General features: G+C 40.1%; 1 protein-coding gene across 5 annotated transcripts; it reads left to right on the top strand.

Moving 5' to 3' along the window:
* The first annotated feature begins 1,515 nt into the window (after positions 1-1,515).
* Positions 1,516-18,202, top strand: CCDC82 (coiled-coil domain containing 82). Of its 5 annotated transcripts, none has more exons than XM_048294597.1 (8): positions 1,516-1,659; positions 1,929-2,487; positions 2,948-3,182; positions 4,350-4,442; positions 6,250-6,374; positions 6,972-7,142; positions 13,369-13,554; positions 14,109-18,202. In XM_048294597.1, the coding sequence occupies exons 2-8, from the start codon at positions 1,936-1,938 to the stop codon at positions 14,172-14,174; spliced, it is 1,428 nt and encodes a 475-aa protein (XP_048150554.1). In that variant the 5' UTR covers positions 1,516-1,659; positions 1,929-1,935; the 3' UTR covers positions 14,175-18,202. The 5 variants fall into 5 exon arrangements, with proteins under 5 accessions (XP_048150554.1, XP_048150551.1, XP_048150553.1 ...); XM_048294594.1 differs by having other exon boundaries at positions 1,516-1,726; XM_048294596.1 differs by having other exon boundaries at positions 1,516-1,749.
* Positions 18,203-21,149: the final 2,947 nt, after the last annotated feature.

The raw sequence follows: 21,149 nt of genomic DNA, 5'->3' as shown, positions 1-21,149 counted from the left end.
TTACTTCAGTTACGTGTAATATTTTCACTGTAATTACGTTATTTCCGTCTGCCGTACTACAGGAGTAAAACTACCAGGATTCCTTCATGCCTTTTGTCACAAGGTGGCGACGTTGGAAGCAAGAAATGCCATGGCGACCAGGGACAGAGCAGCACTCTGAAATGTTAAGTTCCACCACATTTTGGAGGAAATGATAAATCATGAACAAACTCTGATCAGTTTATTTATGTGAAAATTCACGTACTGACTTTAAACTTAAAGTAATTAAAAGAAATGTCAGCCCAGGACTATAAATCACTTAATGCAACATAATCCTTTAATTATAACCATTATAATCCTTTCAATATAAACATTTTGGTGGGAATTCAACCCACCTGTGCACATCTCTTCACCATATCAAATTCATTATGTAAATAAGAGGAGAAATAACTGTCTTTCCTTTCCAGGATTTCCTCTCCTTGTGGTTTTGTTAGCAGCTATTTTTAAAGAAATATATGCAAGCAATTATAAGATCTTGTTAAAGCAGTACAAAAATATGTCAGCAGAATGAGTTCCAAGGTAACAGCAGCTTTCTGCCACAGACCAAGCAAAGCAGAGAAAATTTAAGACATGAATCTTGTTACTAAAATGCATCTATCTGTAAGTTTATTAGCTCTGAACAGAATCCAGCATCCTATTCAAAGACGCTTTATGCAGAAAACCAGCAGAAGCTCATTATTCACAGAGCCATAGAATCGTTAAGGCTGGAAAGACCTCTGAGGTCATCAAGCCCCACCCCCGGCCCAGCACCAACACTGTGTTCACCGCTAAAACCTATCCTCAGGTGCTATATCCACACGGCTTCTGAATGTTTCCAGGGACGATAACTCCAGGACTTCCCTGAGCAGCCTGTTCCAGTGCTTGACTATCCTTTCAGGGAAGAAATTTTTTCCTGATGTACGACCTAAACCTCCCCTGCCGCAAGTCGAGGCCATTTCCTCTCGTCCTGTCCTTGCTGCGCCCTCCTTTCAGGCAGTTGTCGAGAACGATAAGGCCCCCCCGAGCCTCCTTTTCTCCAGGTTAAACACCCCCAGCTCCGCCAGCCACGCCTCACAAGCCCGGGGTTTGCTCCCAGGGCTGCTGTGGAAGCTGCTGCGGCGGGGGCGCCTCAGACCAGCGGTGAGCCCTGCCGGCCCTCTGAGGAGGTGCCGTACTCCACAAGCCCACGCAGACTTTTTTCGGGAATGCACCTAGGACGGGCACAAAGAACTGAACTACCACACGACTGCGCTGCCCGAAACCTCCGAGTGAGGCGCCGGAGAGCGCCGAGGCGGGACTCGAACCTGCCACCATTCGCCACCCACTGCGCGCCAACTCAAACATAACCCTCCTCCCAACCCCCACCGCGCCGTGACAGCACTTCCGTAAACATCGCGGCGGGATGAGTGACAGGCACGGCGACCAATCGGAACGCGCGGGGCCGTGGAGGGGCGGGAGGCCGCGCTCGGCGGCTGAGGCGGCGCGGCGGGAAGCGGCGGGCGGTGACGGTGACAGTGACAGTGACAGTGGGGCGGGAAGCGGCGTGTCCCGGCACGGAACGGAACGGAACGGAACGGAACGGAACCGAACGGGCCCACAACGGCCCTGGAGCCGCGGTGCCGGGAGGCGGCGGTGGGAGCGGTAGCGGTGCCTCGTTCCTTGAGTTCAGCCACGCTGGGCGCGGGCGCTTCTCCGTGTCTGGAGTAAGGTGTAGCCTCTCGAGAAGTTACTGTGCGTGCTGAGTTTTGTTTGGTGCTGGTTTCCGCCTCTGTCTCTTAACGGTACTGCTAAATCATAAGCGTGTGGAGCAAAATACGTATGCTCATGTATTCTTTTTTTTCTCCCCTTTGAATGGCACGGTGTAATAAGTGCTTTGTTCTACCGGTTTATATTTTGGTGTGTTGCTGCAGCCTTCCGATGGGGATGAAACCAGCTGTCAAAAGATACGAAACAAGAAGTAAGACAGCAGAGACAGAGCTGCCGTCATCCAAATCCCGAGTCGATTGGAGACGCACTAGAAGGGAGCTCATACTGCTGGACAGCAATGACGAATCCTCAGCCACCTCTGAGGAGGTGGAAGAGTCTACCACATCAGAAAGCGAAACAGATGAAAAAGACCAAACGGCTGTGGAGATCAGCCTTTCAGACCAGGAGGAGAAAGGCCACAGTGTGGAAGTAACAGAAGATGGTGACGATGAGTGCGTTGTGCCTGGGAAGCGTAAGAGGTCGAGCACCTCTGTCATGTATGACAGCGATGAAAGTGAGGACAGTGACATACTTGTTAGAAAGGTTTCTGCCAAACGCCGCTGTATAATAGATGACGATGAGAGTTCTGAAAAACAGCAGCCTGATAAAACATGCCCTACAGAGAATGTTTCTACTAATAGGAAACAGCAAGTGCTTGCAAAATTGAAAGAACTTGCAAGACAAAGCGCAGCTCGGAGATCCTGCAGCAGTGCAAATTGTGAGGTCTGGGTTTTATCTTTAAAATTTAATTGGAGAAAATATTTAATGTGAGGAAGAGTTAAGCGATGCAAATCAGTGGGGGTTTTTGGGTTGGAATGCATGACATGAGTAGTTCTGTAATATTTTAATAGTCACATTAACTAGATAACAAGATTGACTTCTGAAAATCTATCAAATTATTTTTATCAGGAAGCAGAATACCTGCTGAAGTATCTTGGAGATTTCATGTTAGCTTAATTCTTAGAAGTTGACTGAAGAGAGGTACATGGAAATAGCTAATTTAAAGCTGAAAGTAATTGTCATCCAGTACAGAATGATGTATTTTTTGGAAATGCATGCTTTCTTGTTAATTGAACAAATGGTGTTATTAGATGGTCAAAAATCTTAGCTGGTGTGTGAGTATTTTGTCTGTGCAAATGCTGAAAATTCTTGTGTTTGAAGTACTTTTAAAAAATTTAATTAGGATTCTAATAGTGAAGCAGAAATGGAAGAGGAACTGCTCTGTCGGTTGCCCCCCACACCATCAGAAGGTAGTGAAACTGACAGTGGCAGCATGAAAGATTTTATAGTAGAGGAAGAGGAAGACGACGATGACGATGATAATGACAACACAGAGCATGTGAAGAGTGAAAATCAGCCACATCAAAAGCAGCCAAATCCATCAAACAGTGAGCTGCTGGCACAGTACATCCCACAGTGTAAGATCAGAATTAGTGATAATTCTTTATGTATAACTTGTTCATAGTACTGTAATAAAAATTCGCAGGCTGAATACAAATGCTAAGGAATAGGATATGATAGTGAAAAGCATATACCTAAAAGGCTTCAATTTATTGTGAAAGCATTCTGATTTCCACAGTAAACTTTTACAGTCTTTTGGTATCTAACTAAAGAGAGGGTGTAAGCTGGGGGCGAGGAAGGGCAACCTTATTGCACAAATTTTTTTAAAGTTGGTCTGATTTAGGATGAAGTAGGCTGCCTATGATGCATTCATTCCTGTGGAGACCTGAAAGCATCATCCTCCATCCTACGATCTTGTGGTTTATGCTAAAAGCAGCTATGTTAATCTGTCCAAATTCTGTTCTTACCTTGAGTTTGCGGCTTGGGATTTTGTTTTTTGGATTTTTTATTCGGTTGGTTTTTTGGGGGTTTTTTAATGTATTTTTGTTCTGTGGTGGTAAGACTTGGGACCAGAAGTCTGGAGGGGTTTCTGACTTCATTGGCCAATCTCGGCGAAATTACATAGAGCAAGAAAACTCTTCAAGTTGTTCTTTTACAAAAACCAGTTTCTGGATTGAGCAGAGAGACTTGAAACAGAACTTTATGCGAGTTATTCTATATTTTGTTGTTCAGAAGCAGGTATGTATGACTGCACAGTCAGTGCTAGTGTAGGTAGTCACAAGCATTTGTGGTATTTTTTCCCCAGTGAAGACCTCAGCAGAACTGTATTAGAAAGAAAGAAAAAAAATGAACAAAACAAACAAAATGCAAGCGAAAAACCCATGACCACAACATAAGCCTGGCCTTCTCTGATTTACCTTATTTTCTGCTGTTCATAGAACAAATTATGCACTTCTCTTAGTGTTTGTAGCTCTTACTGTGGACTCTTCTTGCTTTAAGCACGTGTCTTTAGGGTGCTAAAATTCTGTAGGATCATTGGGAGGAGAAGCACAATTTAAAGGCAAAATCCTATGAGTGTGGATGTTGTACATTGAAATTATTTCTAATTCTATATTTAAATAACTTTAAAATTTTAAATTTACAATATTGGAGAAAAAGAATTCTTACAGGACTTCTAAAATGGCTTACTTTTTTTTTCCCCCCGCTTCTTTTGGTAAATTTTGGTTGTATTGCTTTCTTCCCAGTATCTCGCTGTGATCATTATGTACACTTCAAAAGAATAGTAAAGGCTTTCCTCATAAATGCAATTGATGACACTTTTCTGAGCTCATTATATGGTAAGTAAATTGCATTAAATAATGTAGTAATTCATTCAAAGTTGTACAAAGTCATTTATTCTAGGGAAAGGTGTTTCTCCTGATTAGGGTCCTGAAATCTGTGGTTTTCCTGCTATCTAACTTTGATGGGGGAGTGCAGAGGGGACTCTTATCTGAAAATGATACAGTAATCTTGGAAAAATGTGTAGACTTAAATCTTAAGCACAGAAGGCTTAAAATGCCTTCTTGAGATGTAGGAATGTGTTTCTGTGTTACTAATCAGTAGTAACCTTTCCAGCATGAAAACCAAATTTGTTTCGAAGCAGGTATCTCAATGAAAACATTGCAAGGTCAGCTGGTTTGTTAAAGTCTCTTGTGCTTCGCAGCTTTTTTTCTCAGGAATTAAGGAGAGGACTCAGTGTCAGATTGTGGAAGGAGTCAGTAAAGTGCCAAAGAGTGGAGGTTTTGGTGTCATCTAACTGAGAGGGAATGGAGAAGCTGAAGTATCCCACAGACCTCAGAATAAAGGCTGTATACACTTAGAGCTGAAAATGTCTTTCTTCTACCACTGCTAGTTCTTTCAGGTGTTTGGTTTGGTTTGTTTCAACAAGTAAAAACAAGCTTATGGAAAGTAATAAGTAAACACTGTCAGATTGATGTAATAGCTTCCTTCTATTTCAAATGGCATCTGCTCTATAAGATGTAACAACTTACTGCCAAGTTGCTGGAAGTAAATGAGCTCTGCGGGTGAGCTGGAGGTTGTACGTGAACCTTGTATGAACATAGCCTAGCATTACAAAATTGTATTTTTATAACGTAGAACGGATTGTTCCAAGTTAATGGAAGTGAATCTCTTCATTAGTTTTGATTCAAGAGCAGCTACTATAGTATTGGAGTTCACACTTGCTTTTTATTGGGAGAGATTTTGTTTTGTGGTCTAGCACAGCCTCTTCAATCTCATACTGCAGATGTGTGTGTTAAGTGAATATGGACAAACAGTTAATTGCAATTATGGTGGCTATAATGACAACTACTTTTATGTAGAAAGGTAGATAGCCAGTGGTCCTTCTCAGCTCTGCTTTTTTTTTGGATAACAGCTTTGCTAGAAGACATGGGAAGGTAGCTGAACTAAGTTTTATATCTGTACAGACTGAAGTTCCAGGACAGTGTGCATTTCCCTGCATCTAGGGAAGACCTGTTTAATTCCTGGAGTCCAGTATGTATTTGGGAAACAGTAGTGAAATAGTGGTAGTTTTACACATGCTTGTGCTTTTTTATTTATTTTGCTTGAGTAAGTATTTGGAAGTACTTATGCTGTCTAACTCAACGCATCTGACCAGTGCTGCTGAAGTAAAGGTCAGTTTCTCTGTGCTCTTTTATAAGTGACAAAGAGAGTTGTCAAAATTTCTGCTCTGAAGTAGCTCAGAGGAGTTTGTTTTCATGGATTCCAACCACTTCCGTTTTACATTATGAACAAATTAAACAGATTGGTCAAAAAGCAAGACATTCCCCCACATGCTTCCTCCTTTTCCATTATTTTAAATGGAACTGAATGAATGGATCTCGATTTGGGATGAGAGCTTTTGACTTGATTGTAGAGTTTATTTATGTACCGCTTTTAAAATGATAAAATAGATCCCTTTATCAAGATGCATGGATTGCATGGATCACTTTTATGGATAACAGTAACAAATGTATTGAATAATAGTTTAGTAAAATCATTCATAGTTCTTAGTATGAAGAAGCATAATGTTCTTGAAATTTTTTTCTAAAGAAACTTGTACAACATAGGGTGCTCAGCAAATTAGTAATGATTCTCACTGAACAGATGGAACAAGACAGAAGAAATATGCACAGGATATGCTGCTCTCACTTCATTATTTGGACGACCGCTTCATTCAGCCACGTCTTGAGAACTTAATCTGTAGAAGTCGCTGGAAAGATCGATACAAGGTATGTAGATTCCACTTTAAATGCTGAAATGGCCTCCAAATAATTTTAATGCTGTAAGTCTCTGTAAAGGTGCAACAATCACTATAATTATATATACTTTTTAATAGAAACTATTGTACTTTAACTTACATAATTTGTTTTGATGCTTATATAAATATCAGAAATATTTTATGTGTTTATAACCAGAGAAACATTCACCTAGCAGAACAGAATCTGTTCTCAGCTACCTGAATGTGTCTCCTGCTAACTTCAGCAGATGACTTTTGAGGATTTTTTTGTCACTTGCTAAATGTTATAACAAAAATTTTCCCTCCTCCCACAAAACGGTAAGCAGTATGTTCATTGTGAACCTTCTACTACTATTACTACTACAAAAAATTAAGTCAGTATAGAGTAATTAGTCACTGTATGTATATTACTAGAAGGGTATTAGTGTGATAGGTGTGATGATCTAATAATCACTGTAATAATGGAGATTTGAATCTCTTTCATTTCTCTTGGACTAATTGTGTGTGAGTACAGAGTACTCAGCAGCCTGTTGGAGGCACTGTTCAGTTGACAGAGATTCTTTAATGTTATTTGGAATCTGTTTTTCAGGAGCGTGTGGATTGTTACCCAGATGTTCGCATAAGCTTAAAAGATACAAAAAATATGTCTTGTCAGGCCTGTGAAATGAAGCGGTGTTGTAAGTTCAATGTGTTGCTCTCTGGAAGGCTTTATAATAGTAAAACTTTGGAAGTGGATGACTTCATGTCAGATGATAAACAGGTAATTTCAAACCAGCACTCTGATTTTTAAGCTTTATGTAGTATTACAGAAAATCACTTATCAACACATCTAGTCTATAATTCTAGATGCAAGTGTTAGGCTATTGTTTTTCCATGTCTAAGCCCTATTAATTTTTAAATACGAGGAATGATTTGGAGGAGTATAGACTTGGATTTAGCTTCATAATTTTGAAGGAAGTTCCTATAAAACTTGAAAACATGAATGGAGGCATTCTCCTCTGCCTGCCTCTCCCCTTCCCACTTTCTTATATGTTGGGAAACAGGTAATGAAAATTATCCTCAAATAAATCCAACTTTTATCAAGAAAAGAAGTCAAATGTTTTTCTATGACCTTTGGTTTTGCTTGCATCACAATGACCCGTGTGCTGTTACCCCTTAGTGAAAAAGCCCTTTACCTTTGTGTGCCTATAGCGCCCTTAAGACTTTCCCAGCAGGAATCTTGCTTTGATTAGCTCTCAGAAACTTTGTAAAAGTAACTTCTGTATGATGGACAATCATCACCATTGAATGATTGTGTTTTCTATTTTGTTGCAAGTAAAGTTTGTTCTGCATTGGGTCGCTAGGTTTGCTAATTCTGTGCCTGCTCTGCCTGTAGCACTTGGAGGGTCCACGTGCACTCCAACAGCTCTTGTTTGCTTTAGGTTCAAACACTGAGTGAAACAGTGCAATGGTCATCCTAACAGTCCAAGTGCAACCTAGTCAGAATTTACTGCTTCATTCTTCAGGTTTTTTCCCACATCTGCTATTTGCCACGTAGCTATTCACTCAGGACAAAGTATCTTGGCACCTCAGATGCATTGACACTTGAAGTTGCTGATCTCTTTTCAAGAAGACTTGTTCCTACCTACATCAATGCATTTTGTTACAGCCTTTTCCCCATTACTGCATTATCAGAACTACTTGTCCAAACTAGAGAACACTTCCATTTAAGTAGTCTTGCATCTGTTTCTCCCTCAGTTGTCCCTTCTAGAACATTTTGGATTAAATTATATTTTTTTTGAGTAAAAGGCATCTTTCATGTTGTTACATAACGTTCCATTAGGCAGTCATTTTAGGTGACTTGAGCAGTCACCTAAAATAATTAATAATAGCCTAATATAATTTTATTTCACAGCTGAGCCTTTTGAAAACCTTGAGTCTTAAGAACCTGGGTGTTTCTAATATTTACAGATCTTCCCTTCAAATTTACAGCTACACATAATTGTTATGATTAGGTATGCATATGACCTTCAGTAATGCAATTCATGACTTCTTATGATAAATTCAAAGCACATGATTTGTCAAGACTAAAATATTGCTGCAGTTATTTACCAAGCTGAGATCCAAGTTCTGCCTTTCTTCCCTTTCAGGAGACACAGATGGTACTTTATTTGTGAGTGTAAAAGAATTTTTGAATACAGCTGAAGTGCCTCACAGTATTTGTTGAAAATAAAAAAAAGTTTCAGAACAAGGAGTTTTTTCAGTATATTTGGTAATGAGGTGTAATAGGATTTCTTAAGTAAAAATAAAGCGAAGCCCTTGTCAAACAGGGCGTATACCTTACTGAACCTCAAGCCTGTATTGCTTGGAGGTTTGCAAATTCTTTAGCTTACAGATTTGAGAGGTGTCGCTATGATTATCATTTTGTTATCATACATACATGTAATATACATACATCCATGTAATGCAGGAGCTTAAAAATCCGTGCCAGAGTTTTTCTTATGTTACAGACCCTTCTAAGCAGCAGTTGCTGATACTCTGTTTTGAAAAGTATGTATGTGCATGATAGTCAAGAAAGCTAGGCTTTTCCAGCAATGCTTTTCCCCTTTTAATCCTGTTTATTACAGGAAAACAGTTAAGTCCTCTGCAATCATTCCAGCACTGATGCTGCAGTCTGTCGTACAGTCATTCTTCCTTACGTACAGATGACTGATTTAAAAATACTCCATTTTTCATGGGAAGTGTGTGCCTTACCCAACCAGAAATAATTAGTGAACTAGCAGAGTTTAATCTTTACTTAACTTCCAACTTAACTGTGGAAATAACAGTAGCAATTCCCTCACTGCTGACCAAATGTTGTCCTGCATAAAGTATTGTTTATTTTTCACTTTGGAAAAAACTTGAAATATCCTATAGAATATCGAACTCACTTGCTAGTTCAATTTTGTCCCCTTCAGCTTAGCAGTACAGAATGGGAGCTTTTTTTACCCTGTGTACACCAGCATCTGGGGACATGTCTGCTATGTGCCTGCTCAGTATAGCTCAGTGGCTGTTAAACACACTTGGGAGAGAGAGTAATAGAGCACTTTCCAGTCATTTTTGATAGTATCTTGTAATGCAACATTTGTGTTCTTATAGTGACCTGCAGTTTAGACTGCTAAAAGTACTATTCTCAAGTTGTCTTTAAAGCTCTGCTGGCAATGCATTGATCAACTTGTCCTGCCAATTTAGAAAAAAATATATAAAAGAAAAAGAGGCTCACAGAGCTACATAAAACTGCAATTTCACAAACTTAATTGACTGATAGAGAAGGCAGTTCAGCACTGACAGACCAAATTGAACGGAAACACATAGTTGGACTACTTTCTATAGATTTGTTTGAAAATACATGAGAAAAGTAGATGTGAAGAGAACAAAACCAGACCTCCAACCTCCTTCTTCTGCATAAAACTTTCCTTTTCTCTCATCTCTGAAGTATTCTGCTTTGCCAGTAGAAAGAGAGGAGAAACAGCTGTTCCAGTTTTGCTTAGGCTTGCAGTGATTGTTCACTGTGTAGGTGCCAATTCTCATTTCCCCACGGTCAGGGAGAATTGCAAGGTTTAGAGATAGGTGTCCCCCACACTCCCTTTCTCCTTATGTAACCTGGATTATAAACTGTTTCCTACTCTCAGTCATGGTGTTCTGTTTATAAACATGCTTAGAGGACATGGATTCAGTCACTACCTGTTGTGCTATTGTCCAACCATGCTGCTACATTCCATACAAAGTGATTTAACACAACTTTGGCTGATAGGGCCAGTTTGAGTAGATAAGTTAAGCATTAACACAGAGGGACTGAGAACTGTGAGGGGAAAAAATTAGAGTAAGTACAGTACTGAGATTCTTTCCAAAGCTGCATTCTGAAATAGCATTGTATTTTTAGACTATCTTTCTTGCTTAAAAACACAATACATAGTTACATTTATACGGTATTTAGCTATTTGCCTTTGGCATTTCTCTACCTTGCACATAAATAAGCTATGAAACTCACTGCCACAGGATATTTTGGAAGGGAAAAATAGTATTGGGTCCCAAAATGGATTAGACAGGTTCTTAAGGAAGGTTCTTTCACACTGTGGAACATGATAGTTGGGATGAGACAGACAAACTCTTGACTGCCAGAAAATGTGTGGTAATCTTCTGATCATTCTAATGTTTGTGCTGGATCTTATACTAACTTCCTAAATGTCTCCTGCTAGCTGTTGTCACAGGGGGAAAAATGGGCCATCAGTTTGATGCAAGATGGTATCTCTTATTTTATATCACATAATGTTCCAAATGCCACACCTCATTGCTTGGGATTGCTTGGGATACTTGAAAAGTTGTGCAATGCTCTATGAAACATTGGAGCTCAGTTCTTCATTGCTGCAGTATTTGAAATGGTGCTTTTGGAAATGTGAATTAATCAAGGCTCAGCATTGGTTGGTAGGTCTTGCACTTCAGAAGCACCTGCACCACCAAACACAAGCCTTAGTTTTTCAGTTTTGGGGATACTAGAAAATGGAGCTGTGTATAGGTACAACATGTACATGATCAGTAGAGAATTAAAATATAGGCATTTTTTATCTCAAAATGTTTTAACATTTCAGTTAATAACCGTTTACTGTAGGTCAGATCAAAAGTTCTTTTAAGTAAGTGTGTCTCTTTTGACTTAACTGATATTATGCCTGGTGATATCCACTGAGCTGCTGGTTAATATATTTAAGGAATTGAGATATATTCATATAGTTAAGAAAATACATAACTAATATGTATAAATTTTGTTTAATCTTTATAAGTACATTTTTCTGTTATTGTCAGCAGATAAGAGCTAGTGCTAGATTGCACAAGTAGGTCAGGTGTTTTGGGGAACTGTGGGGTATGCCCAGCCCCTGCCCTGGAGGGAGGCCTGCTGATGAGGAGATTGCACAACCTCCCAGCTGAATCCCCTTGGAGAAGGCAGCTCTCTTCGGTGAGGGTGAGAGAAAACAAGAACCATGATCCTCTGGGAGACCCTATGTAGATTCCTTGTAACCCATTGGCTTCTACCCTCTCACACCCACCCTTGTACCCCTATAAGATCTACCCTTCTCCCCCTTTGAGTTCTGAGAGCTCGTCCCTGGCCTCCCCTTCGCGGGGTGCAGGCTAATAAAGCTGCCTCATGTGGAACTGCTCTACGAGCCTCCCGTCTCTCCTCCTGGTCCAGCCTGGGGTTTGCCTCGCAGAACAAGAGCTGAAATCACTCTTGCTGAATCACTAAAGGGCTGACAGCCTGCTGAGACAGGCAGCCTTTCTGCAGAGGCATCCCTGGCAGCTGAGGGAACACCGCAGACCTCTGGAAGACTGTCCCTTGTGGGGCGCTCTCTCTGGATCCGTCACGGCTTCCTGGGTCTGAGCCACAGACCCCAACCCGGCCGCTATAGGGAACTGCTCACAGATGCAAACATTTGGTCATGCATTCAGAAAAGCTCCCTGAAAATGTGGGTTGTAAGCATTAATTAAAACTTAACTTTATTGTAATTTGAGAGTATTCAGATTATTAGAAATAAAAGGTAGCACTGTTGTGGCTCAGAAGAAATAATTTTGCAACTTAAAATTTGGTTGATTCTTATACATATATATGTGTGTGTGTGTGTGTGTGTGTGTGTGTAATCTAAAACAGCAATACAGTTGCAGCTTGCATTACCAATGCAGAGAACTTCAGCCATTTACATACTTGATATGCAAAGGTATGACAAGTCATCAGTCCAAAACAATGCTGTTCTTGGAGGATAAGTTGATGAGGGGTTTTTTTCAGAAAAACTAAATCAGTTACTTTACATGTGTATTAATTATGTTGCTTTTTAGAAAACCTGACTTCCAAAAGCCAGCCAGGTAGATTTCTTACCTGATAGGCTTTGTCTCCATGGGTTGGAGTAGCAATCGGTGCGCCTGTGGGTCATTTACAGAGGATAGAATCTTCTGACTTGCCATTGTATCTATTGGAAGTACTGTTCTGGTAGACGTGGAGCAAAACATACCCTTGTGAAATGCAGGATGTGCTTAAACACAGGTGAAAGTTGAGTCTTGCTCCCTCCTTGCACCTCCAATGTCACATACTCTTAGTGAACACTTAGGATAGCCAAAGGTTCTTCTAACCAATATATTACTCAGTATTTTCATGGTAGTGCTGATAGATTATAACAGATCTATTCTAATCCATGCTCTGATCATGTAGTAACAGGCACATTTACCATTTGTTTGTCTATAAATACTGTTGTAAAGAAAACTGTGAAGTAAGACAGTTCCATCTTTTCTGCCTGGAAATCGTGGAAGTAAAACTGGTAATAACTGGGAGATGCAGAGGCTTTATTTTCTGCAGCATTATGGTTTAGCTATTCCTTCCAGACAGTTGCAGATTAACATTTGTATTGTGTGAAACTTCAAGTTCAGACTTTATTTTTTTGAAATTCAACCTCTCCATTTATTAAGTAGATACTTTGAAGCATATGTCTATATGTGTTTATATATCTTTCTTGAAGAAATATTGAATATTTTTCAGTCTACAAAATGTTAAAATTGGTATTTTATCTACCTAGGAAGTACTTAGATAGTAAGCAAAAATAAACAAATGATTCTTCTTCCTCTGCTTTCACAATATGATGGTTGTCTAAAGTGTTAGTGATTTTGTAACAAAGTTCCACAATGAGATAGGAAAGGTACAATCAATTACAAACAAGACTGTGTTTGCAAGAAGACTGCACTGATAAGCTGCCATTGCTTGGACTTGCTGCCTGCCTGCTTGCTCAAAAATCCTTGTGCTGTAGCTGTGAAAACTACATGGGTGTGTGCTAATTTTATGCGCGTAGTGTCATTCTGTTTATTTCATTATTCAAAAAAAATTTCCTGGACTGACTGGTTAAATCTTACTAGATTAGCTCACCAATTCTGTGTATTGTAAAGATAACCATAGTTCTGTCAGAGAGAATGATTTGTTCGTTCTGGCCTAGGTTTTGAAGGTTGGCGTGGTGTGTGCAAATCGTACAAGAGTTTATCACAACTTGAAGCACTTCAAGTACAAGTTGTACATGGGTTGCAGCTCTGTTGCTGAACTGGATGGTGTTGAGGATGAACCAGTCAAAGACACAGTAGAGCGGCTTTTCAGCCACTTAGAAGAGAGTGGGTGGATTCAGAAGGTATGACTTGGTTATTTCCTGTATCCTTTTCCAAGCAGATAAAAGTTCAGATAAAATGTCTGATTTAATGGATCAGTTCTGAATTACCAGCTATTAGTAACACAACTCAGCTCAACCATTCCCCCATTTCTGCTGACCCAGCATTTCAAACAGTGCTGTGCTGCTGTGCTCACACAGAGTTTGCATCAGCTTTTGACATGAAGCTTTTTGACAGCTGCATGATCTCTGGGCTGTGGTGGGCAGGCCTCTGTTCCATTTGAAAGCAGCAACACAACAAACTTGAGCTGTAACTTAGAAAGATGGGAAAGATGTACATGAGGCACAGCAAGAATATTTTAGGATTCTGTTTACACTGAAGTACTTTGAATTATTCAGAACCACTTCATGAACTATTTTAAGACAGTTTGTAGTACAATTTCATGTAGTATGCTTTTAGATATAGCTTCTAAATTGTTATTGACATGCTTGGTCATGTGTTGAACAAGAAAAAGCAGTCTGTACATAATACAGTTATTGAATATTGATAAATTATACAAATTTTGTTTCATTCACAGAGATACAATGATCTTGAAGATTACATGGAAGATGCAGACAATTTTCAAGAAGAGAAAATTGATTAAGAGGTCATATAGCTCTTTGAAAGACATCTTAAAAATGTGAATGGCCTACTTCATCTGCATGCACTTTATCTCTGCCTGGACTTTGAGATTTCTATGTAGGCTGTTGCATCTAAATTCATATGCCTTTAAACTACTGTTTGATAATGTGCTGTATCTTTTTTTTCTCATCTGTATCAATATAAACCCAAAGTTTTACCAAATCAGTCCTTCCAGTTTTACTGCATTAATCACTTTAGTTTCCTACTGTTGGAAGTATCAGTTCATTATCTATTTACTTGTGAAATAAAACTTCCACCTATTTATATTGAGCTGCATTGTAGGGAACGTAGGAGATGCTGAGATCTTTTGAAGTGGGTATATTTGGAAAGGTAAGGCTTTGTTACACAACAACTTAGGACTTGCATCTTACCTTCCTTATTGCTCATTATATGCAAGTAAGTCCAGTCAGTTAGAATGATAGTTACAACAAACAGGACCCAAATGCAAAGATCTATTTCTCCTTTGAGGAATCAGTATAGACAGTTGCAAGGCAACAGAGGAAATATTCTGCAGTCCTGACTACATTTGCAGCACAGTAGTCATTCCTCTCTTGAGAAAGTAGGTGATGAGTCACAGTATAGGCGTCATACAGACTGAGTCTGGCTTAGCCATCTAAATGAGCACATGGGCCCACATTGCTGTCTCTGATAAGCAGCTGGGGCAATTTACTGAGATTTTAAACATCAAGTTACATTGTGCAAACATAATGGCAGCAACTTGGAGTAACTGCAGTCCTAAGAGAATGGATTAATATGCCCATGCAAGATAAGCAAGAATTCTTCCAGTGTAACTTAACAGAAAGTAGGAGTTAGTCAGAAACGGGATGCGTAGCTTACGAGAATTTCATGAAACCCAAATCAAGAGTAGATTTTCGTGGATTTAAGAAGGGTTAAGTATGGTACTGTCCATTCTGGAAAATTGGACATGAACTGTAAATGTGCACTTGCAGCCCAGAAAGCCAACAGTGTCCTGGGCTGCATCCAAAGCAGTGTGGCCAGCAAGTTGAAGGAGGTGATTCTGCCCCTCTGCTCTTATGAAACCGTACCTGGAGTGCTGCATCCAGCTCTAGGGTCCTGGGACAGGAAAGACTGGATCTGCTGGAGCAAGTCCAGAGGAGGGTCACTAAATTGATCAGAGGGCTGGCTGTAGATAGGCTGAGAGAGTTGGAGTTGTTCAGTCTGGAGAAGGGAAGGCTCTGGAGACCTTATTTCAGCCTTTAAGTAATTAAAGGGGGCCTACAAGGAAGATGGAGAGGGACTTTCTACCAAGGCCTGTGGTGACAGGCCAACAAGTTTTAAACTCAAATAAGGTAGGTATAGATTGACATAGGGAAGAAATTCTTTACTGTGAGGTTGGTGAGGCACTAGCACAGGTTGCCCAGAGAAGGTGAGGATGCCCCATCCCTGGAAGGGTGTTAAGGTTAGGTCAGGCTGGGGCTCTGAGAAACTCTGGTCTACTGGAAGATATCCCTGGCCATTATGATCCTGTCCCTTCCAACCCAATTTTTTCAGTGTTTCTGTCCCTGTATTTTGGGCTGCATATAAAAAGAATCAGATATAGCCTGAGATAAAAGTGCAAGGCACAGGGTTTTGAATCCCATTAGGAACTGTTCCTACATCTTGCTGTATGCACATACTCTATTAGTCTTTTGTGGCTGATCAACTTAGTAAAAGATACTGTTAACACTCTGAACCCTTTTAACAGGTTACTCTGTCAGCAGCAAAACTAATGAAACTTGATTTCTCAAAGATTTGTCCATAAGAAATCCCCACATTCATTTTGCCACTTTACTGGGAACAGATATGCTGATTGGGTAGGCAGCTGCTGCCAGGTGTATTGCTTAACAATGAACATCTGCTGGCTTTTTTACATAGAGACTGTACCTTAGATTTATCATTCACTACCCCTTTTCCCACATTCATTGCAAGAAATGAACTGCTTTTACTTTTTTAAGGACCTGAAATCCAGCAATGTTTCAAATGCTATTAGGGTGAGTTAGTAGCATCAGTACTCCTTTGTACCACATACAGATACAAGGTATACAAAACCAAGATGAAACTTCCCGGTAAACATATTGAGACTTTTCTGTCAAGAAAACTTACATTGAAGATTTGGACACATAAAATTCTGAGGTTTATATGTCTGGTATCTATCTCCCTGGTTACCAAAGCTGAAGGTTTTCTTCTCTATTTCTTTTCCTCCCTCATCTCTGTTATGAGAATATTGGTGGGAACACACCCATCAACTTAAAAGTACTCAGGAATCCATCTTGAATTTATCCCTTTTAGTTAAAATAATCCTCCTTGATACCTCACTTCTTTCTGTTAACAAAATCTCTATGGGTTGGTTTGCTTCTCTAGAACATAACATACATTTGGTGTAACTTTATTCTCACAAAGGAAAACGATTCTGAAATTAGTTCTGTACTATGTAATGGAGTATGGCCCCTTAGAGCCTTCCTGACTGGTCCTACTTTTTGCTACCATACAAATTTTCTGAAAAGTCTCAAGACTATGATTGTTGCTTAAAAATTTTGTTGTCAAAATGAATGGTTGATCTCTCATTTTGCTGCATTTAAACTGTTCACTACCAAAGTAAAGAATAAGTTTGTGAAATTCTGGCTTGCTGATTACAAGTAATATTTCAATAATGCATGCAGTTTGATTGAAAATTGAAACGGTCACATTGTTGAATGATTAGTTTTACTCATTTTTTGATATCACAGACCTTGTTTCTCACCTCCTCTTCATGGACCTAAAAAGCGTGTGCTATCTACTTCTTGTTCCTGCAGGCATTATTTTTCCAGATCATTGTTTTTTCTGTTGCTAACAGGGATACAAAAGTATCCTGATGGAATTTCCTGGTAGAAGGTGCTTCCGTAGGTTTACTAATCTTGTCTGTGGTATTACCAGTGGGACTAAGAAAATGCCTTAAATTGACATCACTGATTTCTGTTTCAGTAAGAAGCAGCTATTTGATTTGGCAGCTGATGTGATGTTTTTGTGTGTATTGTGTCTCTTAAACTCTGATATTCCCCTCACTGAGATGGGAGGAAGTGATATTATTTTTTGTGGCTGTTGTTCTACCTGATGTGTTTCTACAAGACAGCAAATGTGAAGTGTCATTACATCACATTTACATTTGTCTTCACCACAGGAAGTTAAAAAATGGTTTAGAAGAGTAAATATGTAAAAATTTAGATCAAATTTTCCAGGTCTGTCTGCAAATGCTAGTACAGCATGAAGCACAAAGAAGACTTACCCCTGAGACTTTCTATATATAGAAATAATCAGTAAAAGTACTTCTAGAAGAAAAAAAAAGTGCAAATATCTAACGATGGGAGTAGTTAGAAATCTGACCAGTCTTTCGTGCTTTTTTTTCCAGATCAAAGAAGTTGAGTGAAGTTAGGAGGTGAGAGAATAAAATGTTTGTTCCAGTAGGATATTTTAAATTGGTTTTAGTGTTAATTTTTGAAGCAGTAGCTCTAATTAAGACGAAGTACCTGTCTTAATGGAACAATGAAGAGAGCTCAGTATGCGATTAGACTTTGCACGGGTGATTAATGATCATACTTGGCAATTACTTTAGTTCCTGTAATGTTTTGATAATCTGCTCTAGTTTAAATTCTGTAACTGGAGACGGTGATACTGATGAAGTTCACACAAGGTATTTATGCACAGGATCAGGCTTACTAACACAATGTACTTGTGGGACAGGAGGTACTTTTTGCTCTATATTCTGTCCACATCTTGCAGTGAAGTATGAAAAGAAACGATTTTTCTCCCCGTGTCCTTCAGTTTTTGGAAAGAAAGTTGTTTGCTAATAGTAGATAGCTGTTACTGTCACTTTTTCAACAGTGAAGGCTTCTCCTGTTTCCAAAAAGCTATTTTTAGCACTTCAGCAGGCAATTACAGGCAATTCCCATGCTTAACTCCTCTAGTGTACATTTATTTGGATAAATAAAGACTTCTAGTTTTATCCTTTTTTAAGTCTGTCTGGATAAACAGAGTGGGCTAGTGTGCATGTGTGCTACACAAACACTTGTAAATACAATACCATTCCAAGAGAAATATCCAGCACGCACAAAGTAGACTTTAAAAAGTTGCCTCTCTGATTCTGCTTTGAGAAGAAAGAAATACCAATTTCTAATCTGAATTTAGAGATTAGGCAAAAGAATGTAATAAAGTATGATCTACCAGCCAAGGAATAATATGAGAAATATGTAAAATTATGTTAAAAGAACCGGATTATACCAGTGGCTCCACTTCCCTGAATAGTTGATGTGAATTTTGGTAATTGTCTAGGCAGTAAGTGATGACATGGGGTTGTTCGGGGTTTCTTCCCCTATTGTTTATTAAATAAGATGTAAACACAGTTTCCTTGTATTAATTAGTCTTAGTTTAAAAAAATCCAGAAATGCTCTGTTCAAGATTGCTTACTTTACCGTTTAAACAGAGCAGCAATTACATGCACCTTGTGGCCAAAATTTAAGGATGAGAAAACTGACTCAGGTGCAGTCAGACTCTACTTCAAAGTTAAACAATTTGCCAGGTGAGCAGCATCATACATGAGCCTGCCTAGCTGGGAGTACCCCAGGAAATAAAAATGGCAAAGAACCCTTACTGAAAAGCAAATAATGGAAATAGCTGAAAATTCAAAGCTCCGAGTTTGGAAAGTCCTCTGCAGGATTGATATTAAGCATATGCCGTTCCAGTGGAGTTAATATAACTTAGAAGCAATTTGATACGTGATTTCTAAACACAGATGAACAAGGCATGTGCCGAGATTGAAGCGTGCACTCAAGATTTTAGGCGGCACAGGTTCAGCACAGTCTTTTTGTTCCATTTTTGGAAAGTTATTAGCACGATGGGATGTCTATGGTGAGAATTCCTGGCTGTGAACCCAGCACAAGTAAGTGCTTGCTGATCTGGAGGGGGCTGCTGGTTTGGGAAACCCAGAGCTTCAACAGCGGTAGAGAATTCACACAGAAAAAATGTTCAAGCATGACAGTTCATGTGAGATTACAACGTCAGGTAAAAAGGTCACAAATCAGTGCCAACAGAAGGAAAAAAGTAATTAATTGTTCAGGATGTGTTATGTTAGTTGCTTTATCCTGAGTGTGTTTACTAGAATGCCACTAATCACAAGGGATGTTACAACGTGTTAAGAACCATTTGCTTTTAAGAAAATTGACAACCAACCAGTCCAAAACTGATGGCAATATCCAGGGGTTGGTGACATTCGCCAGGATCTTCTGAACAAAACTTGGAAAGCCGAGGGATGGCTGTGGGGTATTTTGTACTCGGCAACACCAGGGGCAGCATTTGCTGCGGATTGAGCGAGCGGGGCTCGCACCGCAGCTCCGCAGCCGGCTGCCTCTCGCCTCGAAAGGGAGAGATCAAACCACAAACCGAACTCTCGAGATGCTGCTTGGCAAAAAGCGAATCTTAAACGTCTCAAGTTAAAATTAAAAAAAATCTTTGTTTGAAAGGATCACTCAGTTCTACAAAATCTTGTAAGACAGCGAGAGAGAGAGAGAATTCCTCCAGCTGTCTCGGTAGCTTCCGGAGCAGCACCATGGATTTCATATTCCCACAGCCACTTTGAAAACCCCAGCCAAGCCGTCATTTAAAACTCTCTTGCTTATTCTCCATGAGATTTGTGTGTTACTGTTGCACGTGTGTTCTGTGACTGACCTCCTTAAACAGCAATGACATCTGAGCTGTAAAGAACAAATAAAAGCCTAAGGCCTGAAGCAAAGGTAACATTGTCTACTATTCTACAAACATTATAATTTCATTTTATTTTCCAGCTGTGCCAACCTATTGTTCTCAACAGATGCAAGCTACTGTTACGTATCAAATAATAACCCACTCTTCCTCAGTTGTTCAAGGTTAAACAACAACAACAAAAAAATCTCTTTTTCCTGCTAGCAATAATGCCTTCCTCTGAAAGCAGCACAACCCCAAACCCTCTCCCCGAGCCCTTATCCCTCAGCAAAGTTTCAAAGCATTTGCTGAGACAAACATGGGTCTGAACGTGCTGGAGGTTCTGGCTGGTGCTCACCAAGCCAGAACCTGGAAATGCACATATTGCAACAAACCCTCATGTTTGTTGCCGCATGAAGGAGATGGGGGTCATGAAAGTGGGGGCTTTTATATTTCCCATATGTCTAATGCTCCATATCTTTTATATTCTGGGGGATTTTCCAGGAATGTGTCACTTCATCACTGGCATTCGAAGTATTTATTTGTGTGACCTTGGAAGAGGATAAAACCACCTGAGAGGGTTAATTATCAGCTGCTCCTCATCCTCAGCTTAATGCTCTCAGTATGCTGTGATGAAATTTGTGTATTTTTCTGACTGGCCCCATTGCAGAACAGAAAGAGATAATGCATCCATATACTCAGGGCTATACAGTCCCCAAAGGCCTTAGAGGTTTTCCATCAGGGATGTGTCTCTGCGTACTTGGGGGCCATTTTTATTCCCAGAGGTATTTGGGAATTTGGCTAATGCAGCCACAGTAGTACAACAGCATATTGCTTTAATAAAGCCGGCGAGCTCCCAGCTATTTCTGCATCCTCCTTTACAGCTCACCTACAACAACACGCAGAACCTGACGGCTGCCAGTTGCAGCAAGGCCAGTTCCAGAGGCCAGATCTCGCAGTCTCTAATTGCCCTGCTCTAAATAGAGGAGCCGGGCGAGAGAAGCACTAAGCCTGCGGCTTTCCCGGGGAGGAACCACAGTGCAGGCGCTACGTGACTTGCCCCTGACACCCAAGACGCTCCTGTCAGCACGCGGAGCTCCCACATCCCGAGCCTGACCTCGTGTCCTGCACTCGTCCCGTGCATGTGAGCGCCCTAGAACGCACTGCTTGTTTTTATGCCGTCTGTTCCAGAGAAATCCAGCTGGTAGAGGAGCGCAGCGCCGTGATT

Source organism: Corvus hawaiiensis, chromosome 2 (genome assembly GCF_020740725.1).
Source record: "Corvus hawaiiensis isolate bCorHaw1 chromosome 2, bCorHaw1.pri.cur, whole genome shotgun sequence".
Lineage (NCBI taxonomy): Eukaryota > Metazoa > Chordata > Aves > Passeriformes > Corvidae > Corvus > Corvus hawaiiensis.
Note: the sequence above shows the minus strand (reverse complement) of the source record. Positions and strands in the feature narration are given on the sequence as shown.

What these genes read in the sequence shown, in the direction of transcription:
- CCDC82 (XM_048294592.1), top strand. Translation starts at nt 1,870, where the DNA reads ATGGCACGGTGTAATAAGTGCTTTGTTCTACCGGTTTATATTTTGGTG. An exon ending in GCTGGAAAGATCGATACAAG is followed by an intron (nt 6,375 to 6,971) that starts GTATGTAGATTC and finishes TCTGTTTTTCAG; the next exon opens with GAGCGTGTGGATTGTTACCC. An exon ending in TCATGTCAGATGATAAACAG is followed by an intron (nt 7,143 to 13,368) that starts GTAATTTCAAAC and finishes GTTCTGGCCTAG; the next exon opens with GTTTTGAAGGTTGGCGTGGT.